This window comes from Carassius auratus, linkage group LG30F (genome assembly GCF_003368295.1).
Source record: "Carassius auratus strain Wakin linkage group LG30F, ASM336829v1, whole genome shotgun sequence".
In the NCBI taxonomy this organism is placed as follows: Eukaryota; Metazoa; Chordata; class Actinopteri; order Cypriniformes; family Cyprinidae; genus Carassius; species Carassius auratus.
Window position 1 is genome coordinate 1,469,845 of NC_039294.1, and position 21,095 is coordinate 1,490,939.

The 21,095-nt window shown below is 36.5% G+C and overlaps 1 protein-coding gene across 6 annotated transcripts in view; it reads right to left on the reverse strand.

Moving 5' to 3' along the window:
• Nucleotides 1-21,095, reverse strand: part of pxna (paxillin a) — a 33,178-nt gene that overhangs the window by 6,992 nt on the left and 5,091 nt on the right. The window contains exons 1-6 of one of the 6 annotated variants that reach the window (XM_026240532.1): nt 11,980-12,589; nt 11,686-11,850; nt 7,481-7,686; nt 6,055-6,262; nt 5,748-5,940; nt 4,963-5,113 (exon numbers count right to left, since the gene is read on the reverse strand). In XM_026240532.1, coding sequence (XP_026096317.1) covers nt 4,963-5,113; nt 5,748-5,940; nt 6,055-6,262; nt 7,481-7,686; nt 11,686-11,850; nt 11,980-12,271 — 1,215 coding nt within the window. In that variant the 5' untranslated portion in view covers nt 12,272-12,589. Of the gene's footprint in view, nt 1-220; nt 539-1,212; nt 1,483-3,213; nt 4,824-4,962; nt 5,114-5,747; nt 5,941-6,054; nt 6,263-7,480; nt 7,687-9,436; nt 9,514-11,685; nt 12,604-21,095 lie in introns of those variants that run through there. The other 5 variants (XM_026240536.1, XM_026240537.1, XM_026240531.1 and 2 more) reach the window with 5 other exon arrangements.

The following is a 21,095-nucleotide window of genomic DNA, read 5'->3' on the forward strand; positions in this document are numbered from 1 at the left end:
TTTCAAAATTACCATTCCAGTCATTTTATTTTCCACATTCACTTTATCTACATTTACTATAAATTCTGTATGATTCACTAAAGAATAATTCAAACTGAATTGTGAACCTTAAAAATTCCCTCAAATTTGCACATATTCAATGACTGTGGGAACCCTGAAGACATAGAGGCAAGCTCTGATCAGATGCAGATAAATGCAGATAGCAAGTCCATGCCTGTACCGGTAAAAAAACAGGTTCATATTCCGTTTGGCAGCCAACAGACGCTAAAACCTTTGGTGGACGGGGCTGGGTCACAGGTTTGGGAGGAAGGGATGGAGGAGGGTTGGGGTCTTTAGGTGAAGGTGGAGCTGGAACTGGAGGAGGAGGAGGTGGAGGAGGAGGAGGAGGAGGAGGAGGAAGAGGAGGAAGAGGAGGAGAGGGTTCCCTACGGGGTGGAGGGAGAGGAGCACGCATCTGTATCACAGGATCTCGCTTTTTTGGGACATGAGGGGTAAGGACTTTTTTCGGAGGACTGGGCGAATCTGGAGGAATGATGAACTGATGGACAAAGAAACATGAAACATGTAGCAGGAAGTGAAAGGAGCACAAAATGCAGAATAAAAGGCAAAAAAATGGGTTCTGGAAATAAAAATCCCATTCATTTTCTACACAGGAAATTTTTTTTGTACGATAACTTTAATATCGTAACTTTTAAAGATAGATCTTGTGTGAGCTGTAAGGTTGTAAAAATCAAACGTATATGCTTTTGCTAATGCCATCAATCGGCATTATTTCAAATTATTTTTAAGCAATTGTGTTAAACAGAAGAATTATTAATTAAGCACTGCAAGCCTGACTTGATAAGCGCTCAAACTTAAATATCCGTATATATGTATATTCTGCTTTAAACGTATAAATTATATATATATATATATATATATATATATATATATATATATATATATATATATATATATATATATATATATATATATATATATATATATATTGTACCTTTGGCTTTTTTCCTCATTGCTGGTTGGTCCAGCTTATAGTGCTTAAAAAAGACTTTTTAAAAATCCCTATGGAAAAAATGAATGGAAAAATACCCACCAGGAACCTCTGGTGGGCATTGTTGCTCTCTATTTGAAAATGTTTATAAAAACCTATATAAGAAATGCTGTTTAGCTAGCTTTTGCGAGTTCCACCATTAATCTTGTGACTTGCACTACCTTATCAACCGTTGGTGATACGCCACCTTCCTCTCTTAAGCGCTGTGGGTTGGAACAGACAATGACCCCTTCTGTAAGCCAATCATCTGGCTGTTTTCGTGGCCGCACTGTGCGACCAATTCCCAGTTTCCCTTGCAGCTCTTCAATGAGTAGATCCTGCGAGTTGCTCTTGTTGAGAATTAGCGGGCCCATTTTTTTGCGCATGTGGCCATCACGAAACATTGGGTGGATGTTGGATGTTTCCTTTGTGCGTCTGATGACCGATTTAAGCTGCGGAGAGGCAGCATTAATGAAGTGACCACTTTCAATGTTTAGAACATGCGATGCTTTCAAACAGCTCTAGAAGGCAACCTCACACTGATTTGGTTTGGGACAATGCTTTGCATAGCTTCTGTGAAGACTGTGAAGCAAACACAACGTGCCAAAAACAATGCAATGCAAAACTGACAAAGCAAATGGTACATTTTAACGTTATAGTTCAGTTGACACTGCAAATAAAATCATTCAGTTCAATGCATTTAAATATTTTAATTTGATTCAAAACTAGGGTTGCATGATAAATCGCATGCAAATGTCATGCGCATCTCGCTAGTAAAGCAGGTTCTGTGATTAGTAGTAAATCTCAATCACGTGTTTTCAGATAGAGCGTCATTTAATACACAGAGGCGTAGATCACTGACAAGCTAAGCAAAAATACTGTATACAGTATGCAACTACGCAATAGATCATAATCCCAGATATATCACTGCTTTAGACATATACAGTATTTTCCGGACTATAAGTCGCACTGTTTTTTCATAGTTCGGCTGGTCCTGCGACTTATAGTCAGGTGTGACTTATCAAAATTAATTTGACATGAACCAAGAGAATTTAACTAAAAATGAATCAAGAGAAAACATTACCGTCTACAGCCGCGAGAGGGCGCTCTATGCTGCTCAGTGCTCCTGTAGCCTACACTAAGCAGCATAGAGCGCCCTCTCGCGGCTGTAGACGGTAATGTTTTCTCTTGGTTCTAAATAAATGCGACTTATAGTCCAGTGCGACTTATATGTTTTTTCCTCATCATGACGTATTTTTGGACTGATGCGACTTATACTCTGGTGCGACTTATAGTCCGAAAAATACGGTAATCATTTCAGTTACTTGGACAACTCAAAGCAGTTCAGAATGTTTAGATCAGTTCAGATACAACAAATTTTGCCCAGATATTGTACATTATTGAAACAAATTGCAATGAATTTAAATTTGTAACTGGCAAGCACAAGCAATATAAGATTTAAAAGTTATATTTCAAGATCAATGCATATGAATCTGCGTGATTTTAATGCATCGAGAAAATGAAGTAACTGTCATATCCTTAGACTTCACACATCACCTTTAGCAATTGCAAACAATTTGCATCATGCAAAACCATCAGACTACTGAATCAGTAAATAACCAGTTTGCAGAACATCTCCTGCATCAAGAGCCCTGAGGAAATGGCAAAGAAGCGAAGATGGAATGCAATTGCACAATGAAACTCCACTACAGAATTGCAAAGAAACAAGCAAGCCTAGCCTTGTCCATTAAGCGGCATACACCTCATTGAGGAAGCGCGACACGGCATGCATTTGAACATGGCAAAGACTCTTTCCACAGAATCTTATCCACTGCATGCACCAAACATACTTTGGATTCCTCAATTCTCTACCTTTCCAAAAACATGTGATGCAAAGCAATGTAACAGAAACCAAATGAAATGGCTATCCCTCCAATTTTAGGAGGGACATGCGTATCAGGTTTTTGAGAGGCACATTTAACTTGCTAATGGGGGGTGCTTCAATCCAAGCAGGATGGAAAGGTCCAGATTGAGTATCAACAGGCCCCTTGGCCCAAGGATCAGGCCCATGTATTTGAGAAAGCATAAACAGCCGTACGTGGTTCAGCATGCTTCTCGCTCATGCTCGCTAAATTTAGGGGTGCAAATTGGAGACACTCTGACAGAGTTGGTGTGCCTCATACTTGTCCAGAAGCGGAGAGCCTTTCAACCGCTGATGGCTGGAGAAGTGGAAGGTCCAGTGAAACATCTGACTCCCCAGGGAACGATGTGGGGTTTAAGGGGTCGTCCATCCAAGTGACATCTTCAAAGCCACCTGGTGGTGTCGATTGATGAGGACGTGCCAGAACATCATCATTCACCTCTAATGAGGCAGGAGTTCCTTCACCCATTTTTACCGACTCTTGTTGAGAAAAACTGGATGTCAATAGCTTGTCCAGAGCTTCCTCAAGAAGAGGCTTGGGGCAAGGAACACTTATTCCCAATATGCCCGGTTCAAAGCTCTCAGGTTTCTCTTTGGAAGGCTTCGGGGTTAATGTTAGGGTTGAAACTGGAGGAGCGGGCAATGTAATGGTAGTTGGCACTGGACTCTTGCTAGTAATCCCTGACTTGGGACTTGTGCTTTTGGCAAGATCTCCAGGGACGGGACTTTTGGTTGCTCTAAAAGCTGTAACGGGGCTTGGGATCTTTCTTACCATAACTGGAGTAGAGGTTTTAGCAGTTGTTACAAGACTAGAACTTTTTACATCGACAATTCGATTTGAGCTCTTGATAACCTGTGGAGGACTGGGGCTTTTAGATATCCTTGAAGTTATAACTGGTGAGGAGGCCTTTGGTACTACAGGTGGACTATTTTTGGCGACCGAAATGGGACTTGAGAGTAAATTTAAAGCCGGAGGACTTGAGGTTTTTGCAGATGGTTCAGGTGATAAACAAGACTCAGGGGCTGGACTCTTTGTGCTGGAAATTACCAGGAATTTCTCTGTATAGGGCTTAAAGGAAGTGCAATGCACCTTGGATTTGGACACTGGAGCAACAGTTGTCGATTCCTCAGCAATGTGGAGTTCCAGTAAAAGTGGTGCGCAATTTGGGGAAGGCTGAGGAGGAACGCTAGAGTCAGATACCTGTGCTTCTGGTATTGAAGACACTGTGAGATTTTCAGTCACCACAAGATTGGAAAGTTCTGACCCTTTAGTGGATAATGAGTCCTCCTTAACTGACAGAGTGCCAGACTAGACAACCAACAGCAAGACAACAACAATAAAAAGAAAGTGAGAAAAGCATTTGAGTAGAAACATGAAGGAATGACATGCAAAATGAGGAGGCCATGTGACAACATTCAGTCTGATTTATTATCTTACTTTAAAATACGAAAAACAATGCATAAAAACCAGTGGCCTAATGTAATGCATTATATCTCAACATGTTTGGCTTATTTAGTCAATGTAACAAAATATAAGTTGGTTTACAAACCTGAAGGCAAATCTAATCATCCATATGCCTGGATATAACATGACACCACAACCACAGCATTCCAGATTCTCTCTTTTCAACCGCAGTGTGGCTCACATCCAAGATGGATATGCTAACAAGACCTTCCTAATGGACCCATGAGTGCATGCCCTCATACAGGCATATAAACCCTTATACATATTTAAGGCCTTGAATTATAATAATCTACTGTTTCCTGTCTGATTATCAATATCAGCACTCACAGACATGCATGATAAATCACAAAACAAAACCCAATGACATCTCAATAAAACTGCCCTTGTAAAGCTTTAAGGCAGATTATTTGCCAGTATGAATAACATAAGCACTACAAAATAATTTTGATAATTAAACGCTTATTGTCGATTTCAAACACACAAAAGATTGCATCAGAGTGGCATATGTATATATATATATATATTCTCTCTGTGTCCGAGACTTACATTGCTCTGAACTTTAAAGTCAGACAGTGAGGCCATGAGTTCGTCGAGTTCTCGTGTCGCTGAGGAGGCGGAGATTCTGGCATGCTGCTGGGTGGGGGTCTCTTCCTGAAATTCTCTCATCTCAGGAACCACTGGCACTGCAGGGGCGGGTCTATTAATGTCACAAAATTAAAAATGAGATCTAAAAAAAGGTCTAGATCACAAATAGGGAAACCTTTTAAAGTTTTCACTTGTTCACAAATTTCAGCTCATTTAAATATCAGTGTTTACTAGAGTGAAGGACAATCTGTGTTTCAAAGTCAAATTTAAACTTAATAAATTTAATTTTATCTTTTTTATTCAAACATCATTACATTTTCTAAAGTTATGACAGAAATATTAAAATATTAAAATTTTAAAGAATATTTCTACTTACTGAAAGTGGTGAAACATTTCTTATTATTGTCAGTATAGAAAAATTGTTATTAACTGATAATATTAATAATTAAGCACCAATAATAATTGAGCAGCAAATCAGCATATTAGAATGATTTCTGAAGGATCATGTGACACTGAAGACTGGAGTAATGATGCTGGAAATTCACCTTTGCAGCACAGGAATAAATTATATTTTAGAAAGAAAAAAAAAACTTTTTAAATGGTAACAATATTACTATTTTTATTGATTTTTGAATCAAATAGATGCAGCACTGGTGAGAAAAACTAGACTTCTTTTTAAAAACATGAAGAAAAAAAATCTTAATTATCAAAAATAAATAAATATTTTCAGTAGTGTGCAAGCTTACGCAGGGGCCGGCACGGAGCTCTCCAACTCATGAAGCATGCTCTCCATACTGGGTCTGACAACTTCTATCCCCCGTCCGGGTGCACCGCGTTTTGGTTTCTCGATCATAGGAGGAGGTGCTTTCACTACTGATGAGACGCCGTTTTCTGGGACATAGCGCTGGGCGTTGCTGGCTGGTTTGGGTGGGTAGGTCTCTGTGAAACACCAAATGGAAAAACATCTATTGGATTTGATATACTATCAAAAATGTGCACGTGATATTGGTAGAGCTTTAACAAGCCATCAACCCTGAGGTTTGAAGCGCTCACCTTCAGTAGGGAAGGCAGGTGTGCTGTGCTGTACGGCGTTGAGCTCCAGCAGCAGACGGTCCAGCTCTGACAGGTTACTGCCCAGTGATGAGCTCATGATGGCGGTGGGGGAGTCAGTAGTCTTCTGCTTGTTAGGGAAACTATAGACGTGCTCGTCTTCAGACTGTGAGACACGAGGACTGGCGGTTTTGGGAGCGGAGCTGAAAGACTTGAGGAAAGAAAAAATTAAGTTGCTTTAGTTTTACTAAGCACTTTGACAAGAGCAGGCCTAATGGCCAAAATGGGTAAAAAACGTTCTGTACATCTGTGGTCTCTTAAATATTAAATGGTCTATTTTTTGTAACCTTGTGTAACAAGGGTCAGATGAAAATTCCACCCCTTGTGTGCTATGACAAAAACAACAGCATCAAAAATTTGAATGTTTGAGTTTTTTTCCTTTTTTTTTTTGTATGAACCTCAAAATATTTTTTTTCCCCATCATGCATTACTATTGTGCATCTAGAGTCACATGTAATATGGTAAATATGGTATCATAATAATAGAAATAACAGCAAATTTTCCACAAAACTCATGTTGATTGCAAAAAGTCACCAAAAGTGAAATCCTGGTGGGACTGATATGTAATGACAGAACATGATTTTGGGCTGAACTATGCCTTTAAATAATTCCTGTATTTTGATGTGGACTCTATATATGATCCAACAGAGCCAAAAACATAGATTTAAACATCCAAATGTATTCAGTGTGACAGCTATCAAAAACACCTGATTTCACAGAATATTTAAAGAAATTAAACTACGAACACAATAAAATATGACCACCTACATATATATAAATATTCACATATCAAAGCATTTTCAATATTGAGCAACTTAACCCACCCTAATGTGTTAATTATAACAGACATAATTCAAATCAAATTGAACAATATACTACTCCAAAGCTGTCACATATCTAAAAGTTGAAAAGCATATAATAATCTGGGCTATTTAACTATAAAACGGTTGGCCAGCACATTACGGCTTCACATAGCCTTCCTCAGGGCACCTAATCGGACCATCGTAAATGTGCAGCCGCAAAAACATCAGATTCATTCCCTCCATCACTCAGAGAGTGGAAGATGGTTGTGAAAAACTAAATTATGACTGTTTTTATTTACAGTTTTTTACATTGTAAGTGAATTTAGATGCTATAAATATGTATAATATGGCCCCATTTGAGAAACCTTGAATATGCTGAACCTACTTAAAGTCCCTGGAGCAACTGGAGATAAAGTGTTTTGCTTGAGGGCACAACGGAAAGTGGAACAGGCCGCCTTTCTTGTATTTGTCATAAGGTTAAAGGATAACCGAGCAGACTCGTATAAAGAACAGAAGACAGCTCTGGGGAATAAAGAAACCCTACAGGAAGTAATGGTGCCTTTTACCTGGGTTGATGAGTGCTTCGATTCTGGCTTTTCTACCCAAGATCCATTCAGTGTTTGAGCAGGAGGAGAGGCTACTCGAGGAGGGGAGGACACGTCCTGATACGAGTCACTTCCTGTGGGGTAGGAATATGGCGTCTCTTCTGGCAGAAAAACAGCTTGTTTGGAAATGTGGGAGGCTGTGGACTCCAAATCCGCGAGAAGAGCATCTGTAAAAAACCGAACAATTGAAATCTAGGTTTGTTTCTCAGGGTTGGTTGGTTTTTTTAACGCCATGAATCACATGATCAGGATGGTGAAATCACTGCGGCGGAGTGGTGAGAGCGACAACCTCACATGTAAAGACTGCTTTGAAACAGCATGCCTACAGGAAAAGATTCAGCAGGGGGCGTAAAGCGCAAAATGCATGTGCATTAATGGACACACCTCTTAATGCACACATAAAATCAATATTCAAAGGCTACAAGTGCAGGAATAGAACACAAAGCACTTACACAATCCACACAATACTAGGAAAGCTTGTAAGGGACTGTCAACACATCTCTGGTTTAGGTTCTTCATTTAGCAATAACTATTATGTTAAGGCACCTTCAGATCTCGGTTGCATCATCATCTTTGTTACTGAGCGTGTCACACCGTGTCTACACAGGAAGTGATTGAGGTCACATTGCAGCATGACAGCTCAAGGTTCTGGATTGTGGAAGCGTGTGAAGTGTCACCTAAATATATTTGTCAGACTGAACCAGTGAGCCATGATACCATAAATAATAATACTAATGAAATTCTAAAACTGATCGATATAAAAAGAGGACTTTGTATGGGTTATTGCAGAATAGCAAAATCATTTTAGATATAATGTGTGCATGTTTAGAATATATATATATATATATATATATATATATATATATATATATATATATATATATATATATATATATATATATATATATATATATATATATATCAGTGAGAAAGAAACATGGTCTGACAATAAAAAAAAAAAATCTAAGAATATTACTTTATAGCTAATACAATTCAGAGGAATTTATAAATGAATCCATATTAATCCATAAATATAAAATGCTAATTACAAATTACTTTTCAAACATATAACTCGTAAAATCCAGAGAATACTAATTCATTAATACAGTATAAGACACACAATAAATCCGTAAATTTATCATCAGAATCCTTTCATATAATTATTACTAAATATATAATGCATAACGTTAAGAGCAAATAAATTCAGAAATATATGCATCATAAAATCCAGAGTAAATCAGTCCAAAAATATAAGGGCTGATATTCAGAGCATATTATTAGAAAATACATAAACACAAAACTAAAAAAGAATTAATTTATAAACAAACTTATAAATGTATTTATAAATAAATTGAGATAAATAATTCATCAAACTCAGAGGAACTAAATAATATACAAAATTCAGGACTAATTAATTCAGAAATACATGACACAAAAATCAGAACAAATTGGTTTATAAATGCATAACACAAAAACAAGAGCAATTAATTCATATATATATGTGTGTGTGTGTGTGTGTGTGTGTATAGAACTTGCATTAAAAATATTTCAGACAAATGTGAAAAAGTAGTTACTGTAGAGTTTCCACGCAGCACATAAGGTGTCTGTCAAATGAAGCATCGGTTGTCAGTGTTTGGGATTTGATTTGACGGTCATTTTTGATGCTTTAACACACCAATCATGTCCAGTGTAGAGATAATGATAATCTAGACGTTAGGTGTTAGGTTTATCTTCTACCATACATGTTACAAAATCTCACACAAGACGAGTGCAACAAAATCATCCAACTCCACAAACAACGTGGTGATCACCAACAAAATCACCATTACAGCCACAAACACATGAAGGCCACAATCCCAAAGAAGAAACAACCAGTTAAAGACAAATAAGAGGAACAGAGTGAAGCTGGTTACTTACACTGTGAGCAGAACAGATAGAAACGCCCTGCTGAGCTCGCGGTCTTTACCTTCGCACTTTATCTCAGACAGGAGGAGCTACGACAAAGAGTGGGAAAAACAGGATAAGGATGGAATATCAAAGAGAGAAAGAACGATCTAGACAGAAGAGGAGAAGAGAGAGGACAGGGAAAATTGAGCACTTCGAGACAGGACAAGTAACGTTCAGTAGCAGGGACTGTTCTTCGACAGGTGCGAACTTTAACTTCCCCTTCACATTCCAGATACTAAAAATGCTGCGGTATATAACCTGCCTGCAGCTGTGTGCAGGTCACTAAACTCGTCAAGCCAGAGAAAGTCAGAAATACTTTAGGATCGTGATTATGTCGTCTGCAAATAAATGTGACTGTTATCACAACAGCAAGGACTACAAGACTGAGACATGAATCAGATCATATCTTGTCTGTTCAGCACTCGGCCTAATGAGGGAGTGGCCGAGGAAACATTAACCCATATTTCTCTCTCGCTCTTTCTTCTGTCCTTTCTGCTGTTTCTCTATCTACATCCATTACATTGATTTTTGCAATCACTCACCCACACACTGGGTCTCATTCATAAAACACGAGCAGGACGAATTTGTGTGTAAATCGTGTGTTAAGTGGTTCTGGCGAAAATTTTCGGATTCATTAATTTGTTCGTATTTTCCAAATGTTAGTTGGTACAAAAGAAATCTACACCCGCTCCCAGCCACGCGTAAATAGTGCTAACATCTGAACGTTTTGCTCATTAATACGGCTGCATTTAATCCTTAATCGGGTACATATTTACACAGCATTTTGAAAAATAATATTATATATAGTAATTACATACATTTTTTCTTTTTACTTTTATTATGAGAGCCAGTAATAGGATCTGTAATATGCTGCCAAGCTTCCTTTTTTTTAGGACCTGATACGCCACTATGTACGCTTGAAAATAAAACGTGGCGTTTTGAATGAACTTCTGATAATAAAACTTCAATTTCTGCAGCTGAGAAATTTTCTTTTTCAGTCGCTTTTGAGAACACATGTTGAAATCCTTCGTTTGGTGTCATAATATGATTCCCATATATAGTTGTCAGTCGGATTTAATGGACAGGATTTATGGTAATTGAGAATGAGCGTGCACGCGCGCCCCATTTACGACTGATTGGAATTCAATAACACACACACATTTCACGATCACATCTGACGTTTACGAAGTATTTGTGAATCAGGAGAAGAGTTTTCGGGAAGGTCCCTTTACGCTCAAATCACTCACATATTTACTCGTATATTTATGAATGTTTCATGAATGAGACCCACTATATTTAAAAATAAATAAATACTGTCATCATTTACTCACCCTCAAGTTGTTCTAAAACAGCTTCTTTCTTCCGTTAAACATAAAAGAGGGTATTTTGAAGAATTTGGGTAACCAAACAGTTGACTTTACGATCCTATGAAAGTCAGTGGAGACCAAGAACAGTTTGGTTACATTCTTCAAAATATGTTTTTGTGTGTGTATTCAGCAAAAAAAGAAATTCATAAGATTTGGAACAACTTGACGGTGAATTAATTATGATGGAATTTTCATTTTTGGTTTCATTATAAAAACTTTTTTTAAAGCAAAAAAAAAGAAAAAAAAAAAAAAAAAAAAAAGGATTACTGGATTAGCAACAATTTCTAGTCACTGAAACATAACTATGCATGGTTGGAAATCAAAAATCTTAAATGCCTAATTTTTCCAAGTTTTTATGACTGTGGGGACTGTGGTATTATTTTTCTGATAAACATCTTAACATAAGAATAAAAGCTTCAGAAACCCCCTTGTCTTTGTCTGCTGCCAAATTAGGCCACAAGTAACTGCTGTACAGGAGTAACAAAAACTATAAATAGAAAATGAAAGCATAACTGTATATATTCTTCCTTTTTTTCTATCAACGGTACATGATCATGCCACTAATAAACTAAGCAAAAATTGAAACGGTTTAACTTTGTTTGGTGTGACAAAAATCATATAATTATTGTTTTTGTTTTCTTTTTAACAGTCTGTAACTTCTTGCGTGTTTGCACACACTTGGCAAATAAAGCAAATTCTGATTCTGATCCTCATCACAAAGGAGCAAAACCTCGAAAACGACAGTATCAAAATGAAATCCAACAGACCAATCAGCCATATCTGCAAACAAAGATTCTGGGAAGTAAAATACACGCATTAACCGAACTCCGAGACAATAAGAGCCAATCCTACCTCCCCCCATCACCCACTCCGGGTCGGGGATCATGTATGTCCCGTCTGGATCAGTTGTGCTGGTCGACTGAACGACAGAACCTGTCAAAGACTCTCCAGCATGTGCTTTTTCAGTTCCCAGAGCGGCGTGTGTGTCTGTCGTCTTAAACGCAGCTGAATCTGGGGCTGGATGTGGGTCAGGAGCAGATGTTAATGAGGACACTTGTACAGATGGAGTCACTGAGTCCATTTCTAAAGCCGAAACTAAAACAGATTCAGAAATCGCCTGCAAATCTAACATATCATCCACAGCACCTGCTACCGAAGCTGACAGAGGTACGAAATCAGTTGAATCTGGTGACGTCTTCTCTGGCGAAGCTGACATATCGGCATCAGGCTTTGGCTCTTGGGCCCGTCCCGCTTCTGGTGTGAAATCCTGCATGTCGAATTCCCAAAAATCCTTGTCAAAAAATCCAGCTAATGCTGATGAAGTTTCTCCGTCCATCGAGGAACAAAAAAGGAACCGCACCCGAAGGAATCGAGCACAGGATCCGGAAAAGTCTGGAGTGGGATGAGGAAAGGAAGGGTCGTTCCCGTTCCAAAGCATTCAAAACATTCCATTGGGCTGGTTTATGTATACAGCCGGCAGCTCGCTAGATAACGCTTTCTCTCAGGGGGATTTACTTACATAAGCTATGGACACTACGCAAACCCATATATGACCACGTTTTAGGGTCTACAAAAAACACTACAGGGTTAAACATTCCCAGACATTATCTAGGAAGAAAGTTATTCTGAAAATCCTGGAAGAGTGAACAGAGGACCGTTATTCCTTTGAAAGACTATACAGGATGCCACTTATTTCAACATCGTTTATCACTGAAAACTCATCAGACGAGCTCTGCTCGGCTTCAGACGAGGGACAGTCCACTTAATATCAGTTATCATCTGTACAAGTCAGGTCAATAATGGCCAGTCATCAAGGTTTCCGCAGGTTTTAAAAAAAGTTACATTTTTAAGACCAAGTAAAGAAAACACAAGAAATAAATGGAATGCGACAGTTTAAAAATTCAACTTTCAAACTATTGTAATTACTTTAACAAAAATAGTTTATGGATTGGATAGCTATGCTTCCAACTACTAGAATATGAGAATAGGGTCATGTTACTCTGCAGAAAACACCTAGCTGTGAATGCTTGAGAGCGCTTCTTTACAGTTGAGGGGATTTGATATCATTTCTCCAAACATAATTTTTCATAATATCGTGGTAGTCCAGGAATTCCATCTGGTATAGAAATAATTATTTTGAGACAAGCATTTTTCAATTCACCATCATTGTTCGGTCGTAGTTCGAGCAGGGTGTGATGGTTGGTCGGTGTAGTTTTAGACCCACCCCTCCTCCACTGTGATTGGTTAGCTGACCAAAAACTGACAGTGTTGAGCTCTGCGTTTTACACACCCAAAGTTGGACATTCTTCAACAAAAAGTGATGGACACACAGCGCTCAGCATCAAATAAATGCTCACGACTCATCACAACCCTGCTGTTTTAAAAATGCATTGCAAAAAAATATGGTATGCCAGGTAAAAAAATACTTTGGTGGACACAGCCTAAAATGTTCAGATCTTTCTGATTATCTCATTTAAAAAAATAAATAAAAAATAAACATGCAGTCAGTTTTTCTAAACATCTTGTATTTTGTCAAGTATTTTGTACTTAGAAGCAATGGTTGTGTTTGCATTGGTACATTTTAGTTTGAGACTGTAGTTTAAACATTTACGGCTCTATTACCATCTCGAGCATCGAAACATGCATTCTGTAGAGAAAAAGATGTTATGTCCCTTGAAATGACGCATTTGTGACAGGGAGTCAAAATAAGGATGGAAAATTATCTCTTTTATTAACGTTAACTTTCTGATGCAAAAAAACGCCAAAAGTTAACCTCCAGAAATATAATATAAAGATCTAAAAAAGCATGACTTTTATGACTTCTTTAACCACTTAGCTCTATGCTATTACGGAGCGAGATTGTTAACCAAACAACTTGATTTTTAGTTTTGGCAACATTATGCTGATGTAGGGCTTTACAGTAGGATGATAAAAATTCTGCATCTATTAAAAGACATTTTTCTGTATTACGGTATATATATCCACACATACAGCACAGCACTTAAAAGAGATAAGTGAGCAGCTGTTTTTTTCAGCAGGGATGTGCATCTTTCTAAAACTGTACATGACACAGTTTGTTATTTCAATCTTTGTTGTTATTTTTCTTACTAACAGTAAAACAAAACACCAAAAAAATATCTTTGTTTACTGTTACAATGACATAAAATTATTCATATCGTGAAATAAGACTTTTGTGGTATCACCGATCTCTATATTGTTGCAACTAAAAAACATGAAATTACATTTAATATTTCATCACGATTACAAACAATTAAACCATAATAGGTTTTTCTATCATAACTAATCTAAAAAAAAAAGACCACGTCCCAGAGAGGATAGTTTGTTTTATTTGAGAAATTTCTACTGAGTAACTTATATTTAGGCAAGTTACACTGAACAGCACTGCCAATGCAAATATAACTGCAGCATAACTTCAGCCTGACACAAGCTCCTCTGACATGAACACCTATAACTCTTGTTTCACATTTAAAACACTCAAACGGTGGTAAGAAGAGAAGGAATCACTCAATGGACTGGGATTATCAGTGGAAAACAGTGTCTATGCATTTCAAAAAATAATAGAAAATGGAACTATTTTATAACACAGTCCACCAAATTCATATGCCATAGGTCATTAAATCAGAGCGGGAATACACAAAGCTGGAAATACGAGTCTAGGGTGCCAAGAACTGCTATTTCTTTGCCTTAAGGGCTCGTTATTACTGCCTATCTCATAATCCATCTATCTCCCTTCACATATTTACTTGTACGTCCCCTTCTGGTCAACGAGTAGAAGTGCAGGAAACACCTCATGCTCCAAAGAGATAAAACAGGCCCTAAAAATGACTCTCAGACAACTCACTCTGGTCTTAACTACAGGAAACTCAATCTGCACAGACAGATCAAACCTAAAGAGTTTGATGATGGTCATTTCTGAGAGAGAAATACAGAGTTCCCGACTCTGAAGTCCTGACCTTCAGACCTTCAGAGGTTTGAGAGCATGGGGTGGTCGAGCCAAAGAGGGAGACCCAAGACCCCCGCGCTAAAATAAGAGCCTCCAGTCCTAAACCTGCCACGGAGAGCCGATGAAATACATCCCACGCTGTAAAACCTGATAGAGCCGAGGGAGTAAAACATTAATAACCCGAAATTCTCAAGCATTCTGTTCTTGTCATGTGACACAGAGGTCAACCTTGCAAGAACGAGGGCGAGTATGGTGATTACACAGCAAGGAAATCAAACATAGTGAGGCAACAAAGTGACTGACAGGGATAAATCACACAAAAACACCAAAACAGACACGAAGCAGAATGTTGAAGCTGCTTATAAAAAAACTGATGCTTCTATTCAGTGGATTATATTGACATTAGAAGACTGAATTGAATAAGAATTAATCACTAATTCATAAACGTATAACCCATTTTTATATAGAGTATGCATATTTATCTATTTTTATGTTATATAAAATTATATATATATATATTATACATTATAATTACAGAAATAATTATGTTAGGATGGTAGATCATATATGTAATTATGTATATTAATGATAATACTACTAATAATAATTATTAATGACATTTCTAAATAAAATAAAACATTTATATAATTATGTACATATAATTATAGCAATCAAATTTATTTTATAAATGTAAATAATTATAGATATTTAATAATAATAATACCTTATCTATCTATCTATATACACATTTAAATGGCTTTTTTCAGAAAGAATGCATTTAATTGACTATAAGCTAAAATATTTTGAAAATACAATATTTTTGAAACAATTCACTGTATAAACAGCTGATAACTGCTCCAGCATTCACTTAAATTAATTAATTATAATGCACTTAAGAATAAAAAAATATATACTCAGATACACCATTTGAGCAAACATTCAACTCTTGATTCCTCAAAAGCTGCCTCAGGAGAGTGAAAGCATGAAAAGTGCTGTCCCTCGGTGGAGACCGTGTCCTCTGGCTCCTCTATATTTAAGGCTGTGTGTTATTTAATTATGATTCTGTCAGAGAGACGCCATGTGGGACCAATTACCAGCTCTGAGTCAAACACACAGACAGAGAGAGAGAGCAAGTCCAGTATCATTATCAAACTGCTATTTATACTAGCAGACCATCTCATTAATAACCTGACACTTACAGTAGAAGCCAGAGTTAATCTAAAATTATAGCTTTCTCGTGAGAAGAATCTGCTGCAGGCTACAGTACATTTGTGTTACTTGTGGTCAAAAGATCTTGAAATTAACCAGAAACCAATGATGAAGAAATGCAGCTGAAGACACAGATGTGAAGTCATAATGTATGTGGTCATACGGAGGAAGTGAACACACACAGACGGAGAGTGACTCTGAGCCGAAGAACAAAAGATCCACCCTGAACATCTGCAGACGACAGCACAGCTCTTCTGACTTATCTAAAAACATGACTCAAGTCTTACTGGCCACTGTGATCGGGATTTTGCTTCCTAAAAAGCAATGTCGGTTAATGGAGAATTTCTCTTTTACATTTCTAATTTTCTCTCATAAAACAAATCGAAATAAAAGTACAAAATAAATACAAAATATAAAAGAAAAGATTGACAAAATAACTAAATATAATAAGTAGAAAAATAAATACAAAATATAAAGAAAAGAAAAAGATTGACAAAATAAAATAAAAAATAAAAATTAAAAAATATAAATAATACAAATATAAATAAAAGTACGAAATAAATACAAAATATAAAAGACAAGATTGGACAAAATACAATTTAATTAAACATAATAAAAAGTACAAAATAAAAAATTAAATAAATTAATAAAATAAGATATAAAATATTAATAGATTAAACAAAATATAATAAAATACTCATTAGATGGGAAGTCAAAGAGCATGTGAAGTAGTTACTGTTCCAGAGAAAATAAGAGCTCATGCCAAAATGATCTCTGCCTGCAACCTATGGATCCAAGGAAATAACTTTAAAGAACTTCTAAGTGGTTAAGTACATGCTACCCAGTCTTGGTCACAACTTGCCTGGGATTCAAACCCTTATCCTAGAGATCAGACAAGATCCGTTCGGCATCAGGCATTCAAACATGTGACCTGAGAGCTACTGTACCGTCAATGAGAGAAGCACAAAGAATAAATGTGCAAGTCTCTACTTAACATTCCTGCATCCAGCCGTTCCCCATCCCTCCATCTCTCTATCTGATGGGCAGAAAGGTGTGCTGGGAATTCCTCAGATGCTTCAGCCTGTTTAGACTCGCGCACAACATCTCTGATCTTCAGGTCAAATGCATCACTTAGTTTAAAGTCAGGGAAAATGCAAAACCAATCCTGGGCACAAAAGCGTTTACAGAGAAGCCAGTGATTATCCTGACAGCAGGACTCGTCAGAGGCATGTTCAATTTATCAAACTAGGGATATCAAACAGAGATATCTGACATTTGCATGTCGGTTGTGCTGTATGGTGATGAGATGCATTTCATTTCTTTTAACCGGTTGAAATGACGAATGACAAATTGAAATGCAGTCACTTGTTCAGCTGGAAAAAATAACTACATGGAAAAAACAGGAATGGCGATATTTGTTCTCTAAAGAAAGAATTTCCAACTATATTTAGCACAGACTAGAGCATACTGTTGCCATAAACTATACAGCATGTGTTCGACACAATATAAAAATAAAAATTTAACAAGAAAAAATAAATATGAACAGGTTTATAATTTATAGAGAGAGAGAGATAATATTAAAAGGAGAAAATATATACAATATTTAAAGCTGCAGTCCGTAAGTTTTCCCTCTGTCGCCATCTATGTTTGAAAACCCGGAATTGCAGTTGATTGCAGAAGTATATTCCATGAGTGGGTTGTGATCCAGCGCGGATGAATCTGTTTTGAGGTGAATGTGTAGCTGTCAGTGGAAATTCACTGTACTTAGTAATCACAGATTCTAGCCTATGTCTTGGAATATGACCCAAATAAGAATGTTCACCATATATTGTCATCTGAACACGCTTTGTTCTGACCAACTGAAGAAAAGCGCTACAATAACGATTGATTAGCTCATATCACATTAAACCCTGCAAATTATTATTATACTTTATTCTCAAATTATTAATGTTAACAACATCAGCATTGCGTGACTATAAGTATAGTGTGTATTATTAGCATGTAGATTTCAATTTCTGTACAGTGTAATCTCTAATCGTCATATTTGAATTTCATATTAAGAAATTCTTGATTACAATCCACAATCAGAATGATTTGTTGGAGAGAGAAAAAAAAAAAAGAACATTTAACAATTTTTTCCTAATTAATCTGTCTTGCCTTACAACATTGCTTAAAATAATAATTGTATCAATTAATGAGAAATTGAGAAAAAAGCCTTAATTAATAGTCTAGTATGGCATCTCAAACACAAAACCTTTTGTTTATCACAACACAGTGTGTGGTATTCAGGACAAGACAAGATAAGCTTTTAGCTGTGAGAAAGTGTTCAGCTGTGTGTTGCCTTGGAAATAGGTGATGCTCTGATAAAGTCACAGCACAAAAACACAGACTACAGCTATAAAAGGAAGATAAAATGATCACATTCTCTCTCACCATAACACAAATGTCACAATTTGGACCTGTGTATTTCACCATGCAGCTTGCATGAGAGTGTGTGTGTGTGTGTGTGTTCAAGTTGAAGCGTTTCACCAAACACTCAGTGTTTACACATCACAACCAAACGCTCTTTCCCAGAAAAGGAACTGTTGCGAGCGCATTTGCAACGTGACTAACAGTCACCAAGGGAAGTTCATACGGTCTCATCCAGACCAACAGATTAACATTAGTCTGCTTTAAAACACTGACTGTATTTGTAACAGTAATGCTAATGATTTTTTATTAGAATTGCAAATTATAAATAAAACTCAAATGGCAAGTTATAAATTGTGAAAAAAAGTCATAATTGTGTAAAATAAACTCACACTTGAGAGAACACACACACACACACACATATGCATATATTTATGAAAAATGTTTTTTATATATTAAATATTTATACAAATATATACATTTAAATACATGTAAATATTTTCAAAATTCTATACTGTATGGGTATGTATTTATATATAACCATAATAAATATACACTACGCACATATATGTGTGAAACAAAACAAACAAGAAAAAACAAGAATCAAACTCAGAAATCCCCATGCACTTTCATCATATGGAAATGAGATGCTTAGCCATTTTGCTGAACATCTCATTTTGTGTTTCACAGATAAAAATAAAACTGAAGTGCGAGTAAATTAGGAACATGCTTTTTTTGAAGTACGCTTTCTTTAACTCACATACAACACATGTTCAAACCACAGTGTTGCATCTTAAAGCATGCAGCAAAGTCAACGATTGAGTGCTAACGTGCTCGTACACAATGTTTTGAGTCAAAACATAATTTCACACGATGTACAACAGAATATCACAGTTTAGCCCTACAAACATCAGCAAACTCACAGAGCGTCTGAGATGGTTTAGGTCAGACATAAAAGAATGCTTAATTACACACAATCCTTTCTGATTCTCACCAGATCATTTAGATAAATGTCATCTTGTGCACACAAGGGTGGACCAGGTTAAACATCCAGGCCTTGATCATACAGACTATTATCATCATGCTTGGACTTAAACTGAATAACAGCTCACTCTTAAACCTGATTACTGGACAAATACATATTCAGTATTTGAAAACATTAAAACATTTGAGAACATAAATAGAGTAAAAACAGTGATATTGTGAAACACTTTTACAACCTAAAAAGAACTGTTTTCTATATTTTAAAATGCAATGTATACCTTTGATCAAAGCTGAATTTTCAGCATCATTACTTGTCAACATTGATAGTAATAAAAATTGTTTCTTGAGCGGCAAATCAAGATATTAGAATGATTTTTGAAGGATCATGTGACACTGAAGACTGGAGTAATGATGCTGAATAAATGCAATTTTAAAATATATTTAAAAAAAAATAAAAATAAAAAAAAAAATAATATATATATATATATATATATATATATATATATATATATATATATAATATTTTAATCAAATAAATGCAGCCTTGTTGAGCATATAAGACTACTTAAATTTTTTTTTTATAAAAACGATCATAAATACTCCTAATATTTGAACAGTAGTGTAATCTAATTTGCTACAATGAACCAGACTTCTCTACACTAACAGATGCACAAAGACAGATGTGTTTGTTTAAGCACGTCACATTAACGGTCTCAGGGATCAACACACTGCAAAGGACGCTGGCATGGCTCAAAAAACCCCCGCTCACACCTGCCTCGATCTACGCTCCAGTGCTGAGGAGACACCACTGTTTGTGTACCGTTTAGGACACAGTCGATGCAGGCCTGATGAGATGAGGTGAAAGTGCACCGAAGTCAACAGGAGACTACTTTCTTTCTTCATGCACGCTCTTAGTCTTATCTTGCACAGTTAGCACAGAAAACAAAAGCAATTGAACTCAACAAGTAAGATCTGCACATCTGCATTGCTGCTGAAGATTTGTGCTGAGATCCACTTGAAATGGTTTTGGAATCAGATTGTGATGCAAATGCATGAAGAAAGCCAAAATATGAAATGTCATGTATTTACTGAACAATTCCGTATTTTGTGGGTCAAAATGAAAATTTTCACCTGAGATTTGGGACCAAATTGCAAGAAGGGGAAAATGAGTTTAGAAAGATTTTTTACACCGAGATTGACAGATCTATTAATAAACTCCATTGCCTTCAGCAATCCTTAAATGCCAATGATGACAGTTCAAAAATGGAAAAAAGCACTGAATGCTTGTAACTCAAAAATATATCGTAATATCCTTTTAACTAAATATTCCTAACTAAAATATTAGATGGAAATACAAAAATAGTGACGAAATCCAAAATATGAAATGTCATGGATGTATATTTACAGAATAATCCACTGTTTTTTGGGTTAAAACTAAAATTTTCACCTTAGATTTAGACCCCAATTGTAGGGGGGAAACTAGTTTAAGTCTGAATGCTTGTAACTCAAGAAATATTAAAATCCATCTTAATAGGGATTCACGATAAATATCAGCGGATATGCAAAAAGCATGCACGTGTAGAGATTAACTACTGATTACAGAACCAGCTTTACTGTCGGGATGGACAAGAAATATCATATTTATCGTGCATCCCTACATCTCAATATCCTTTTGATGCTGACTCTTAACAAAGCT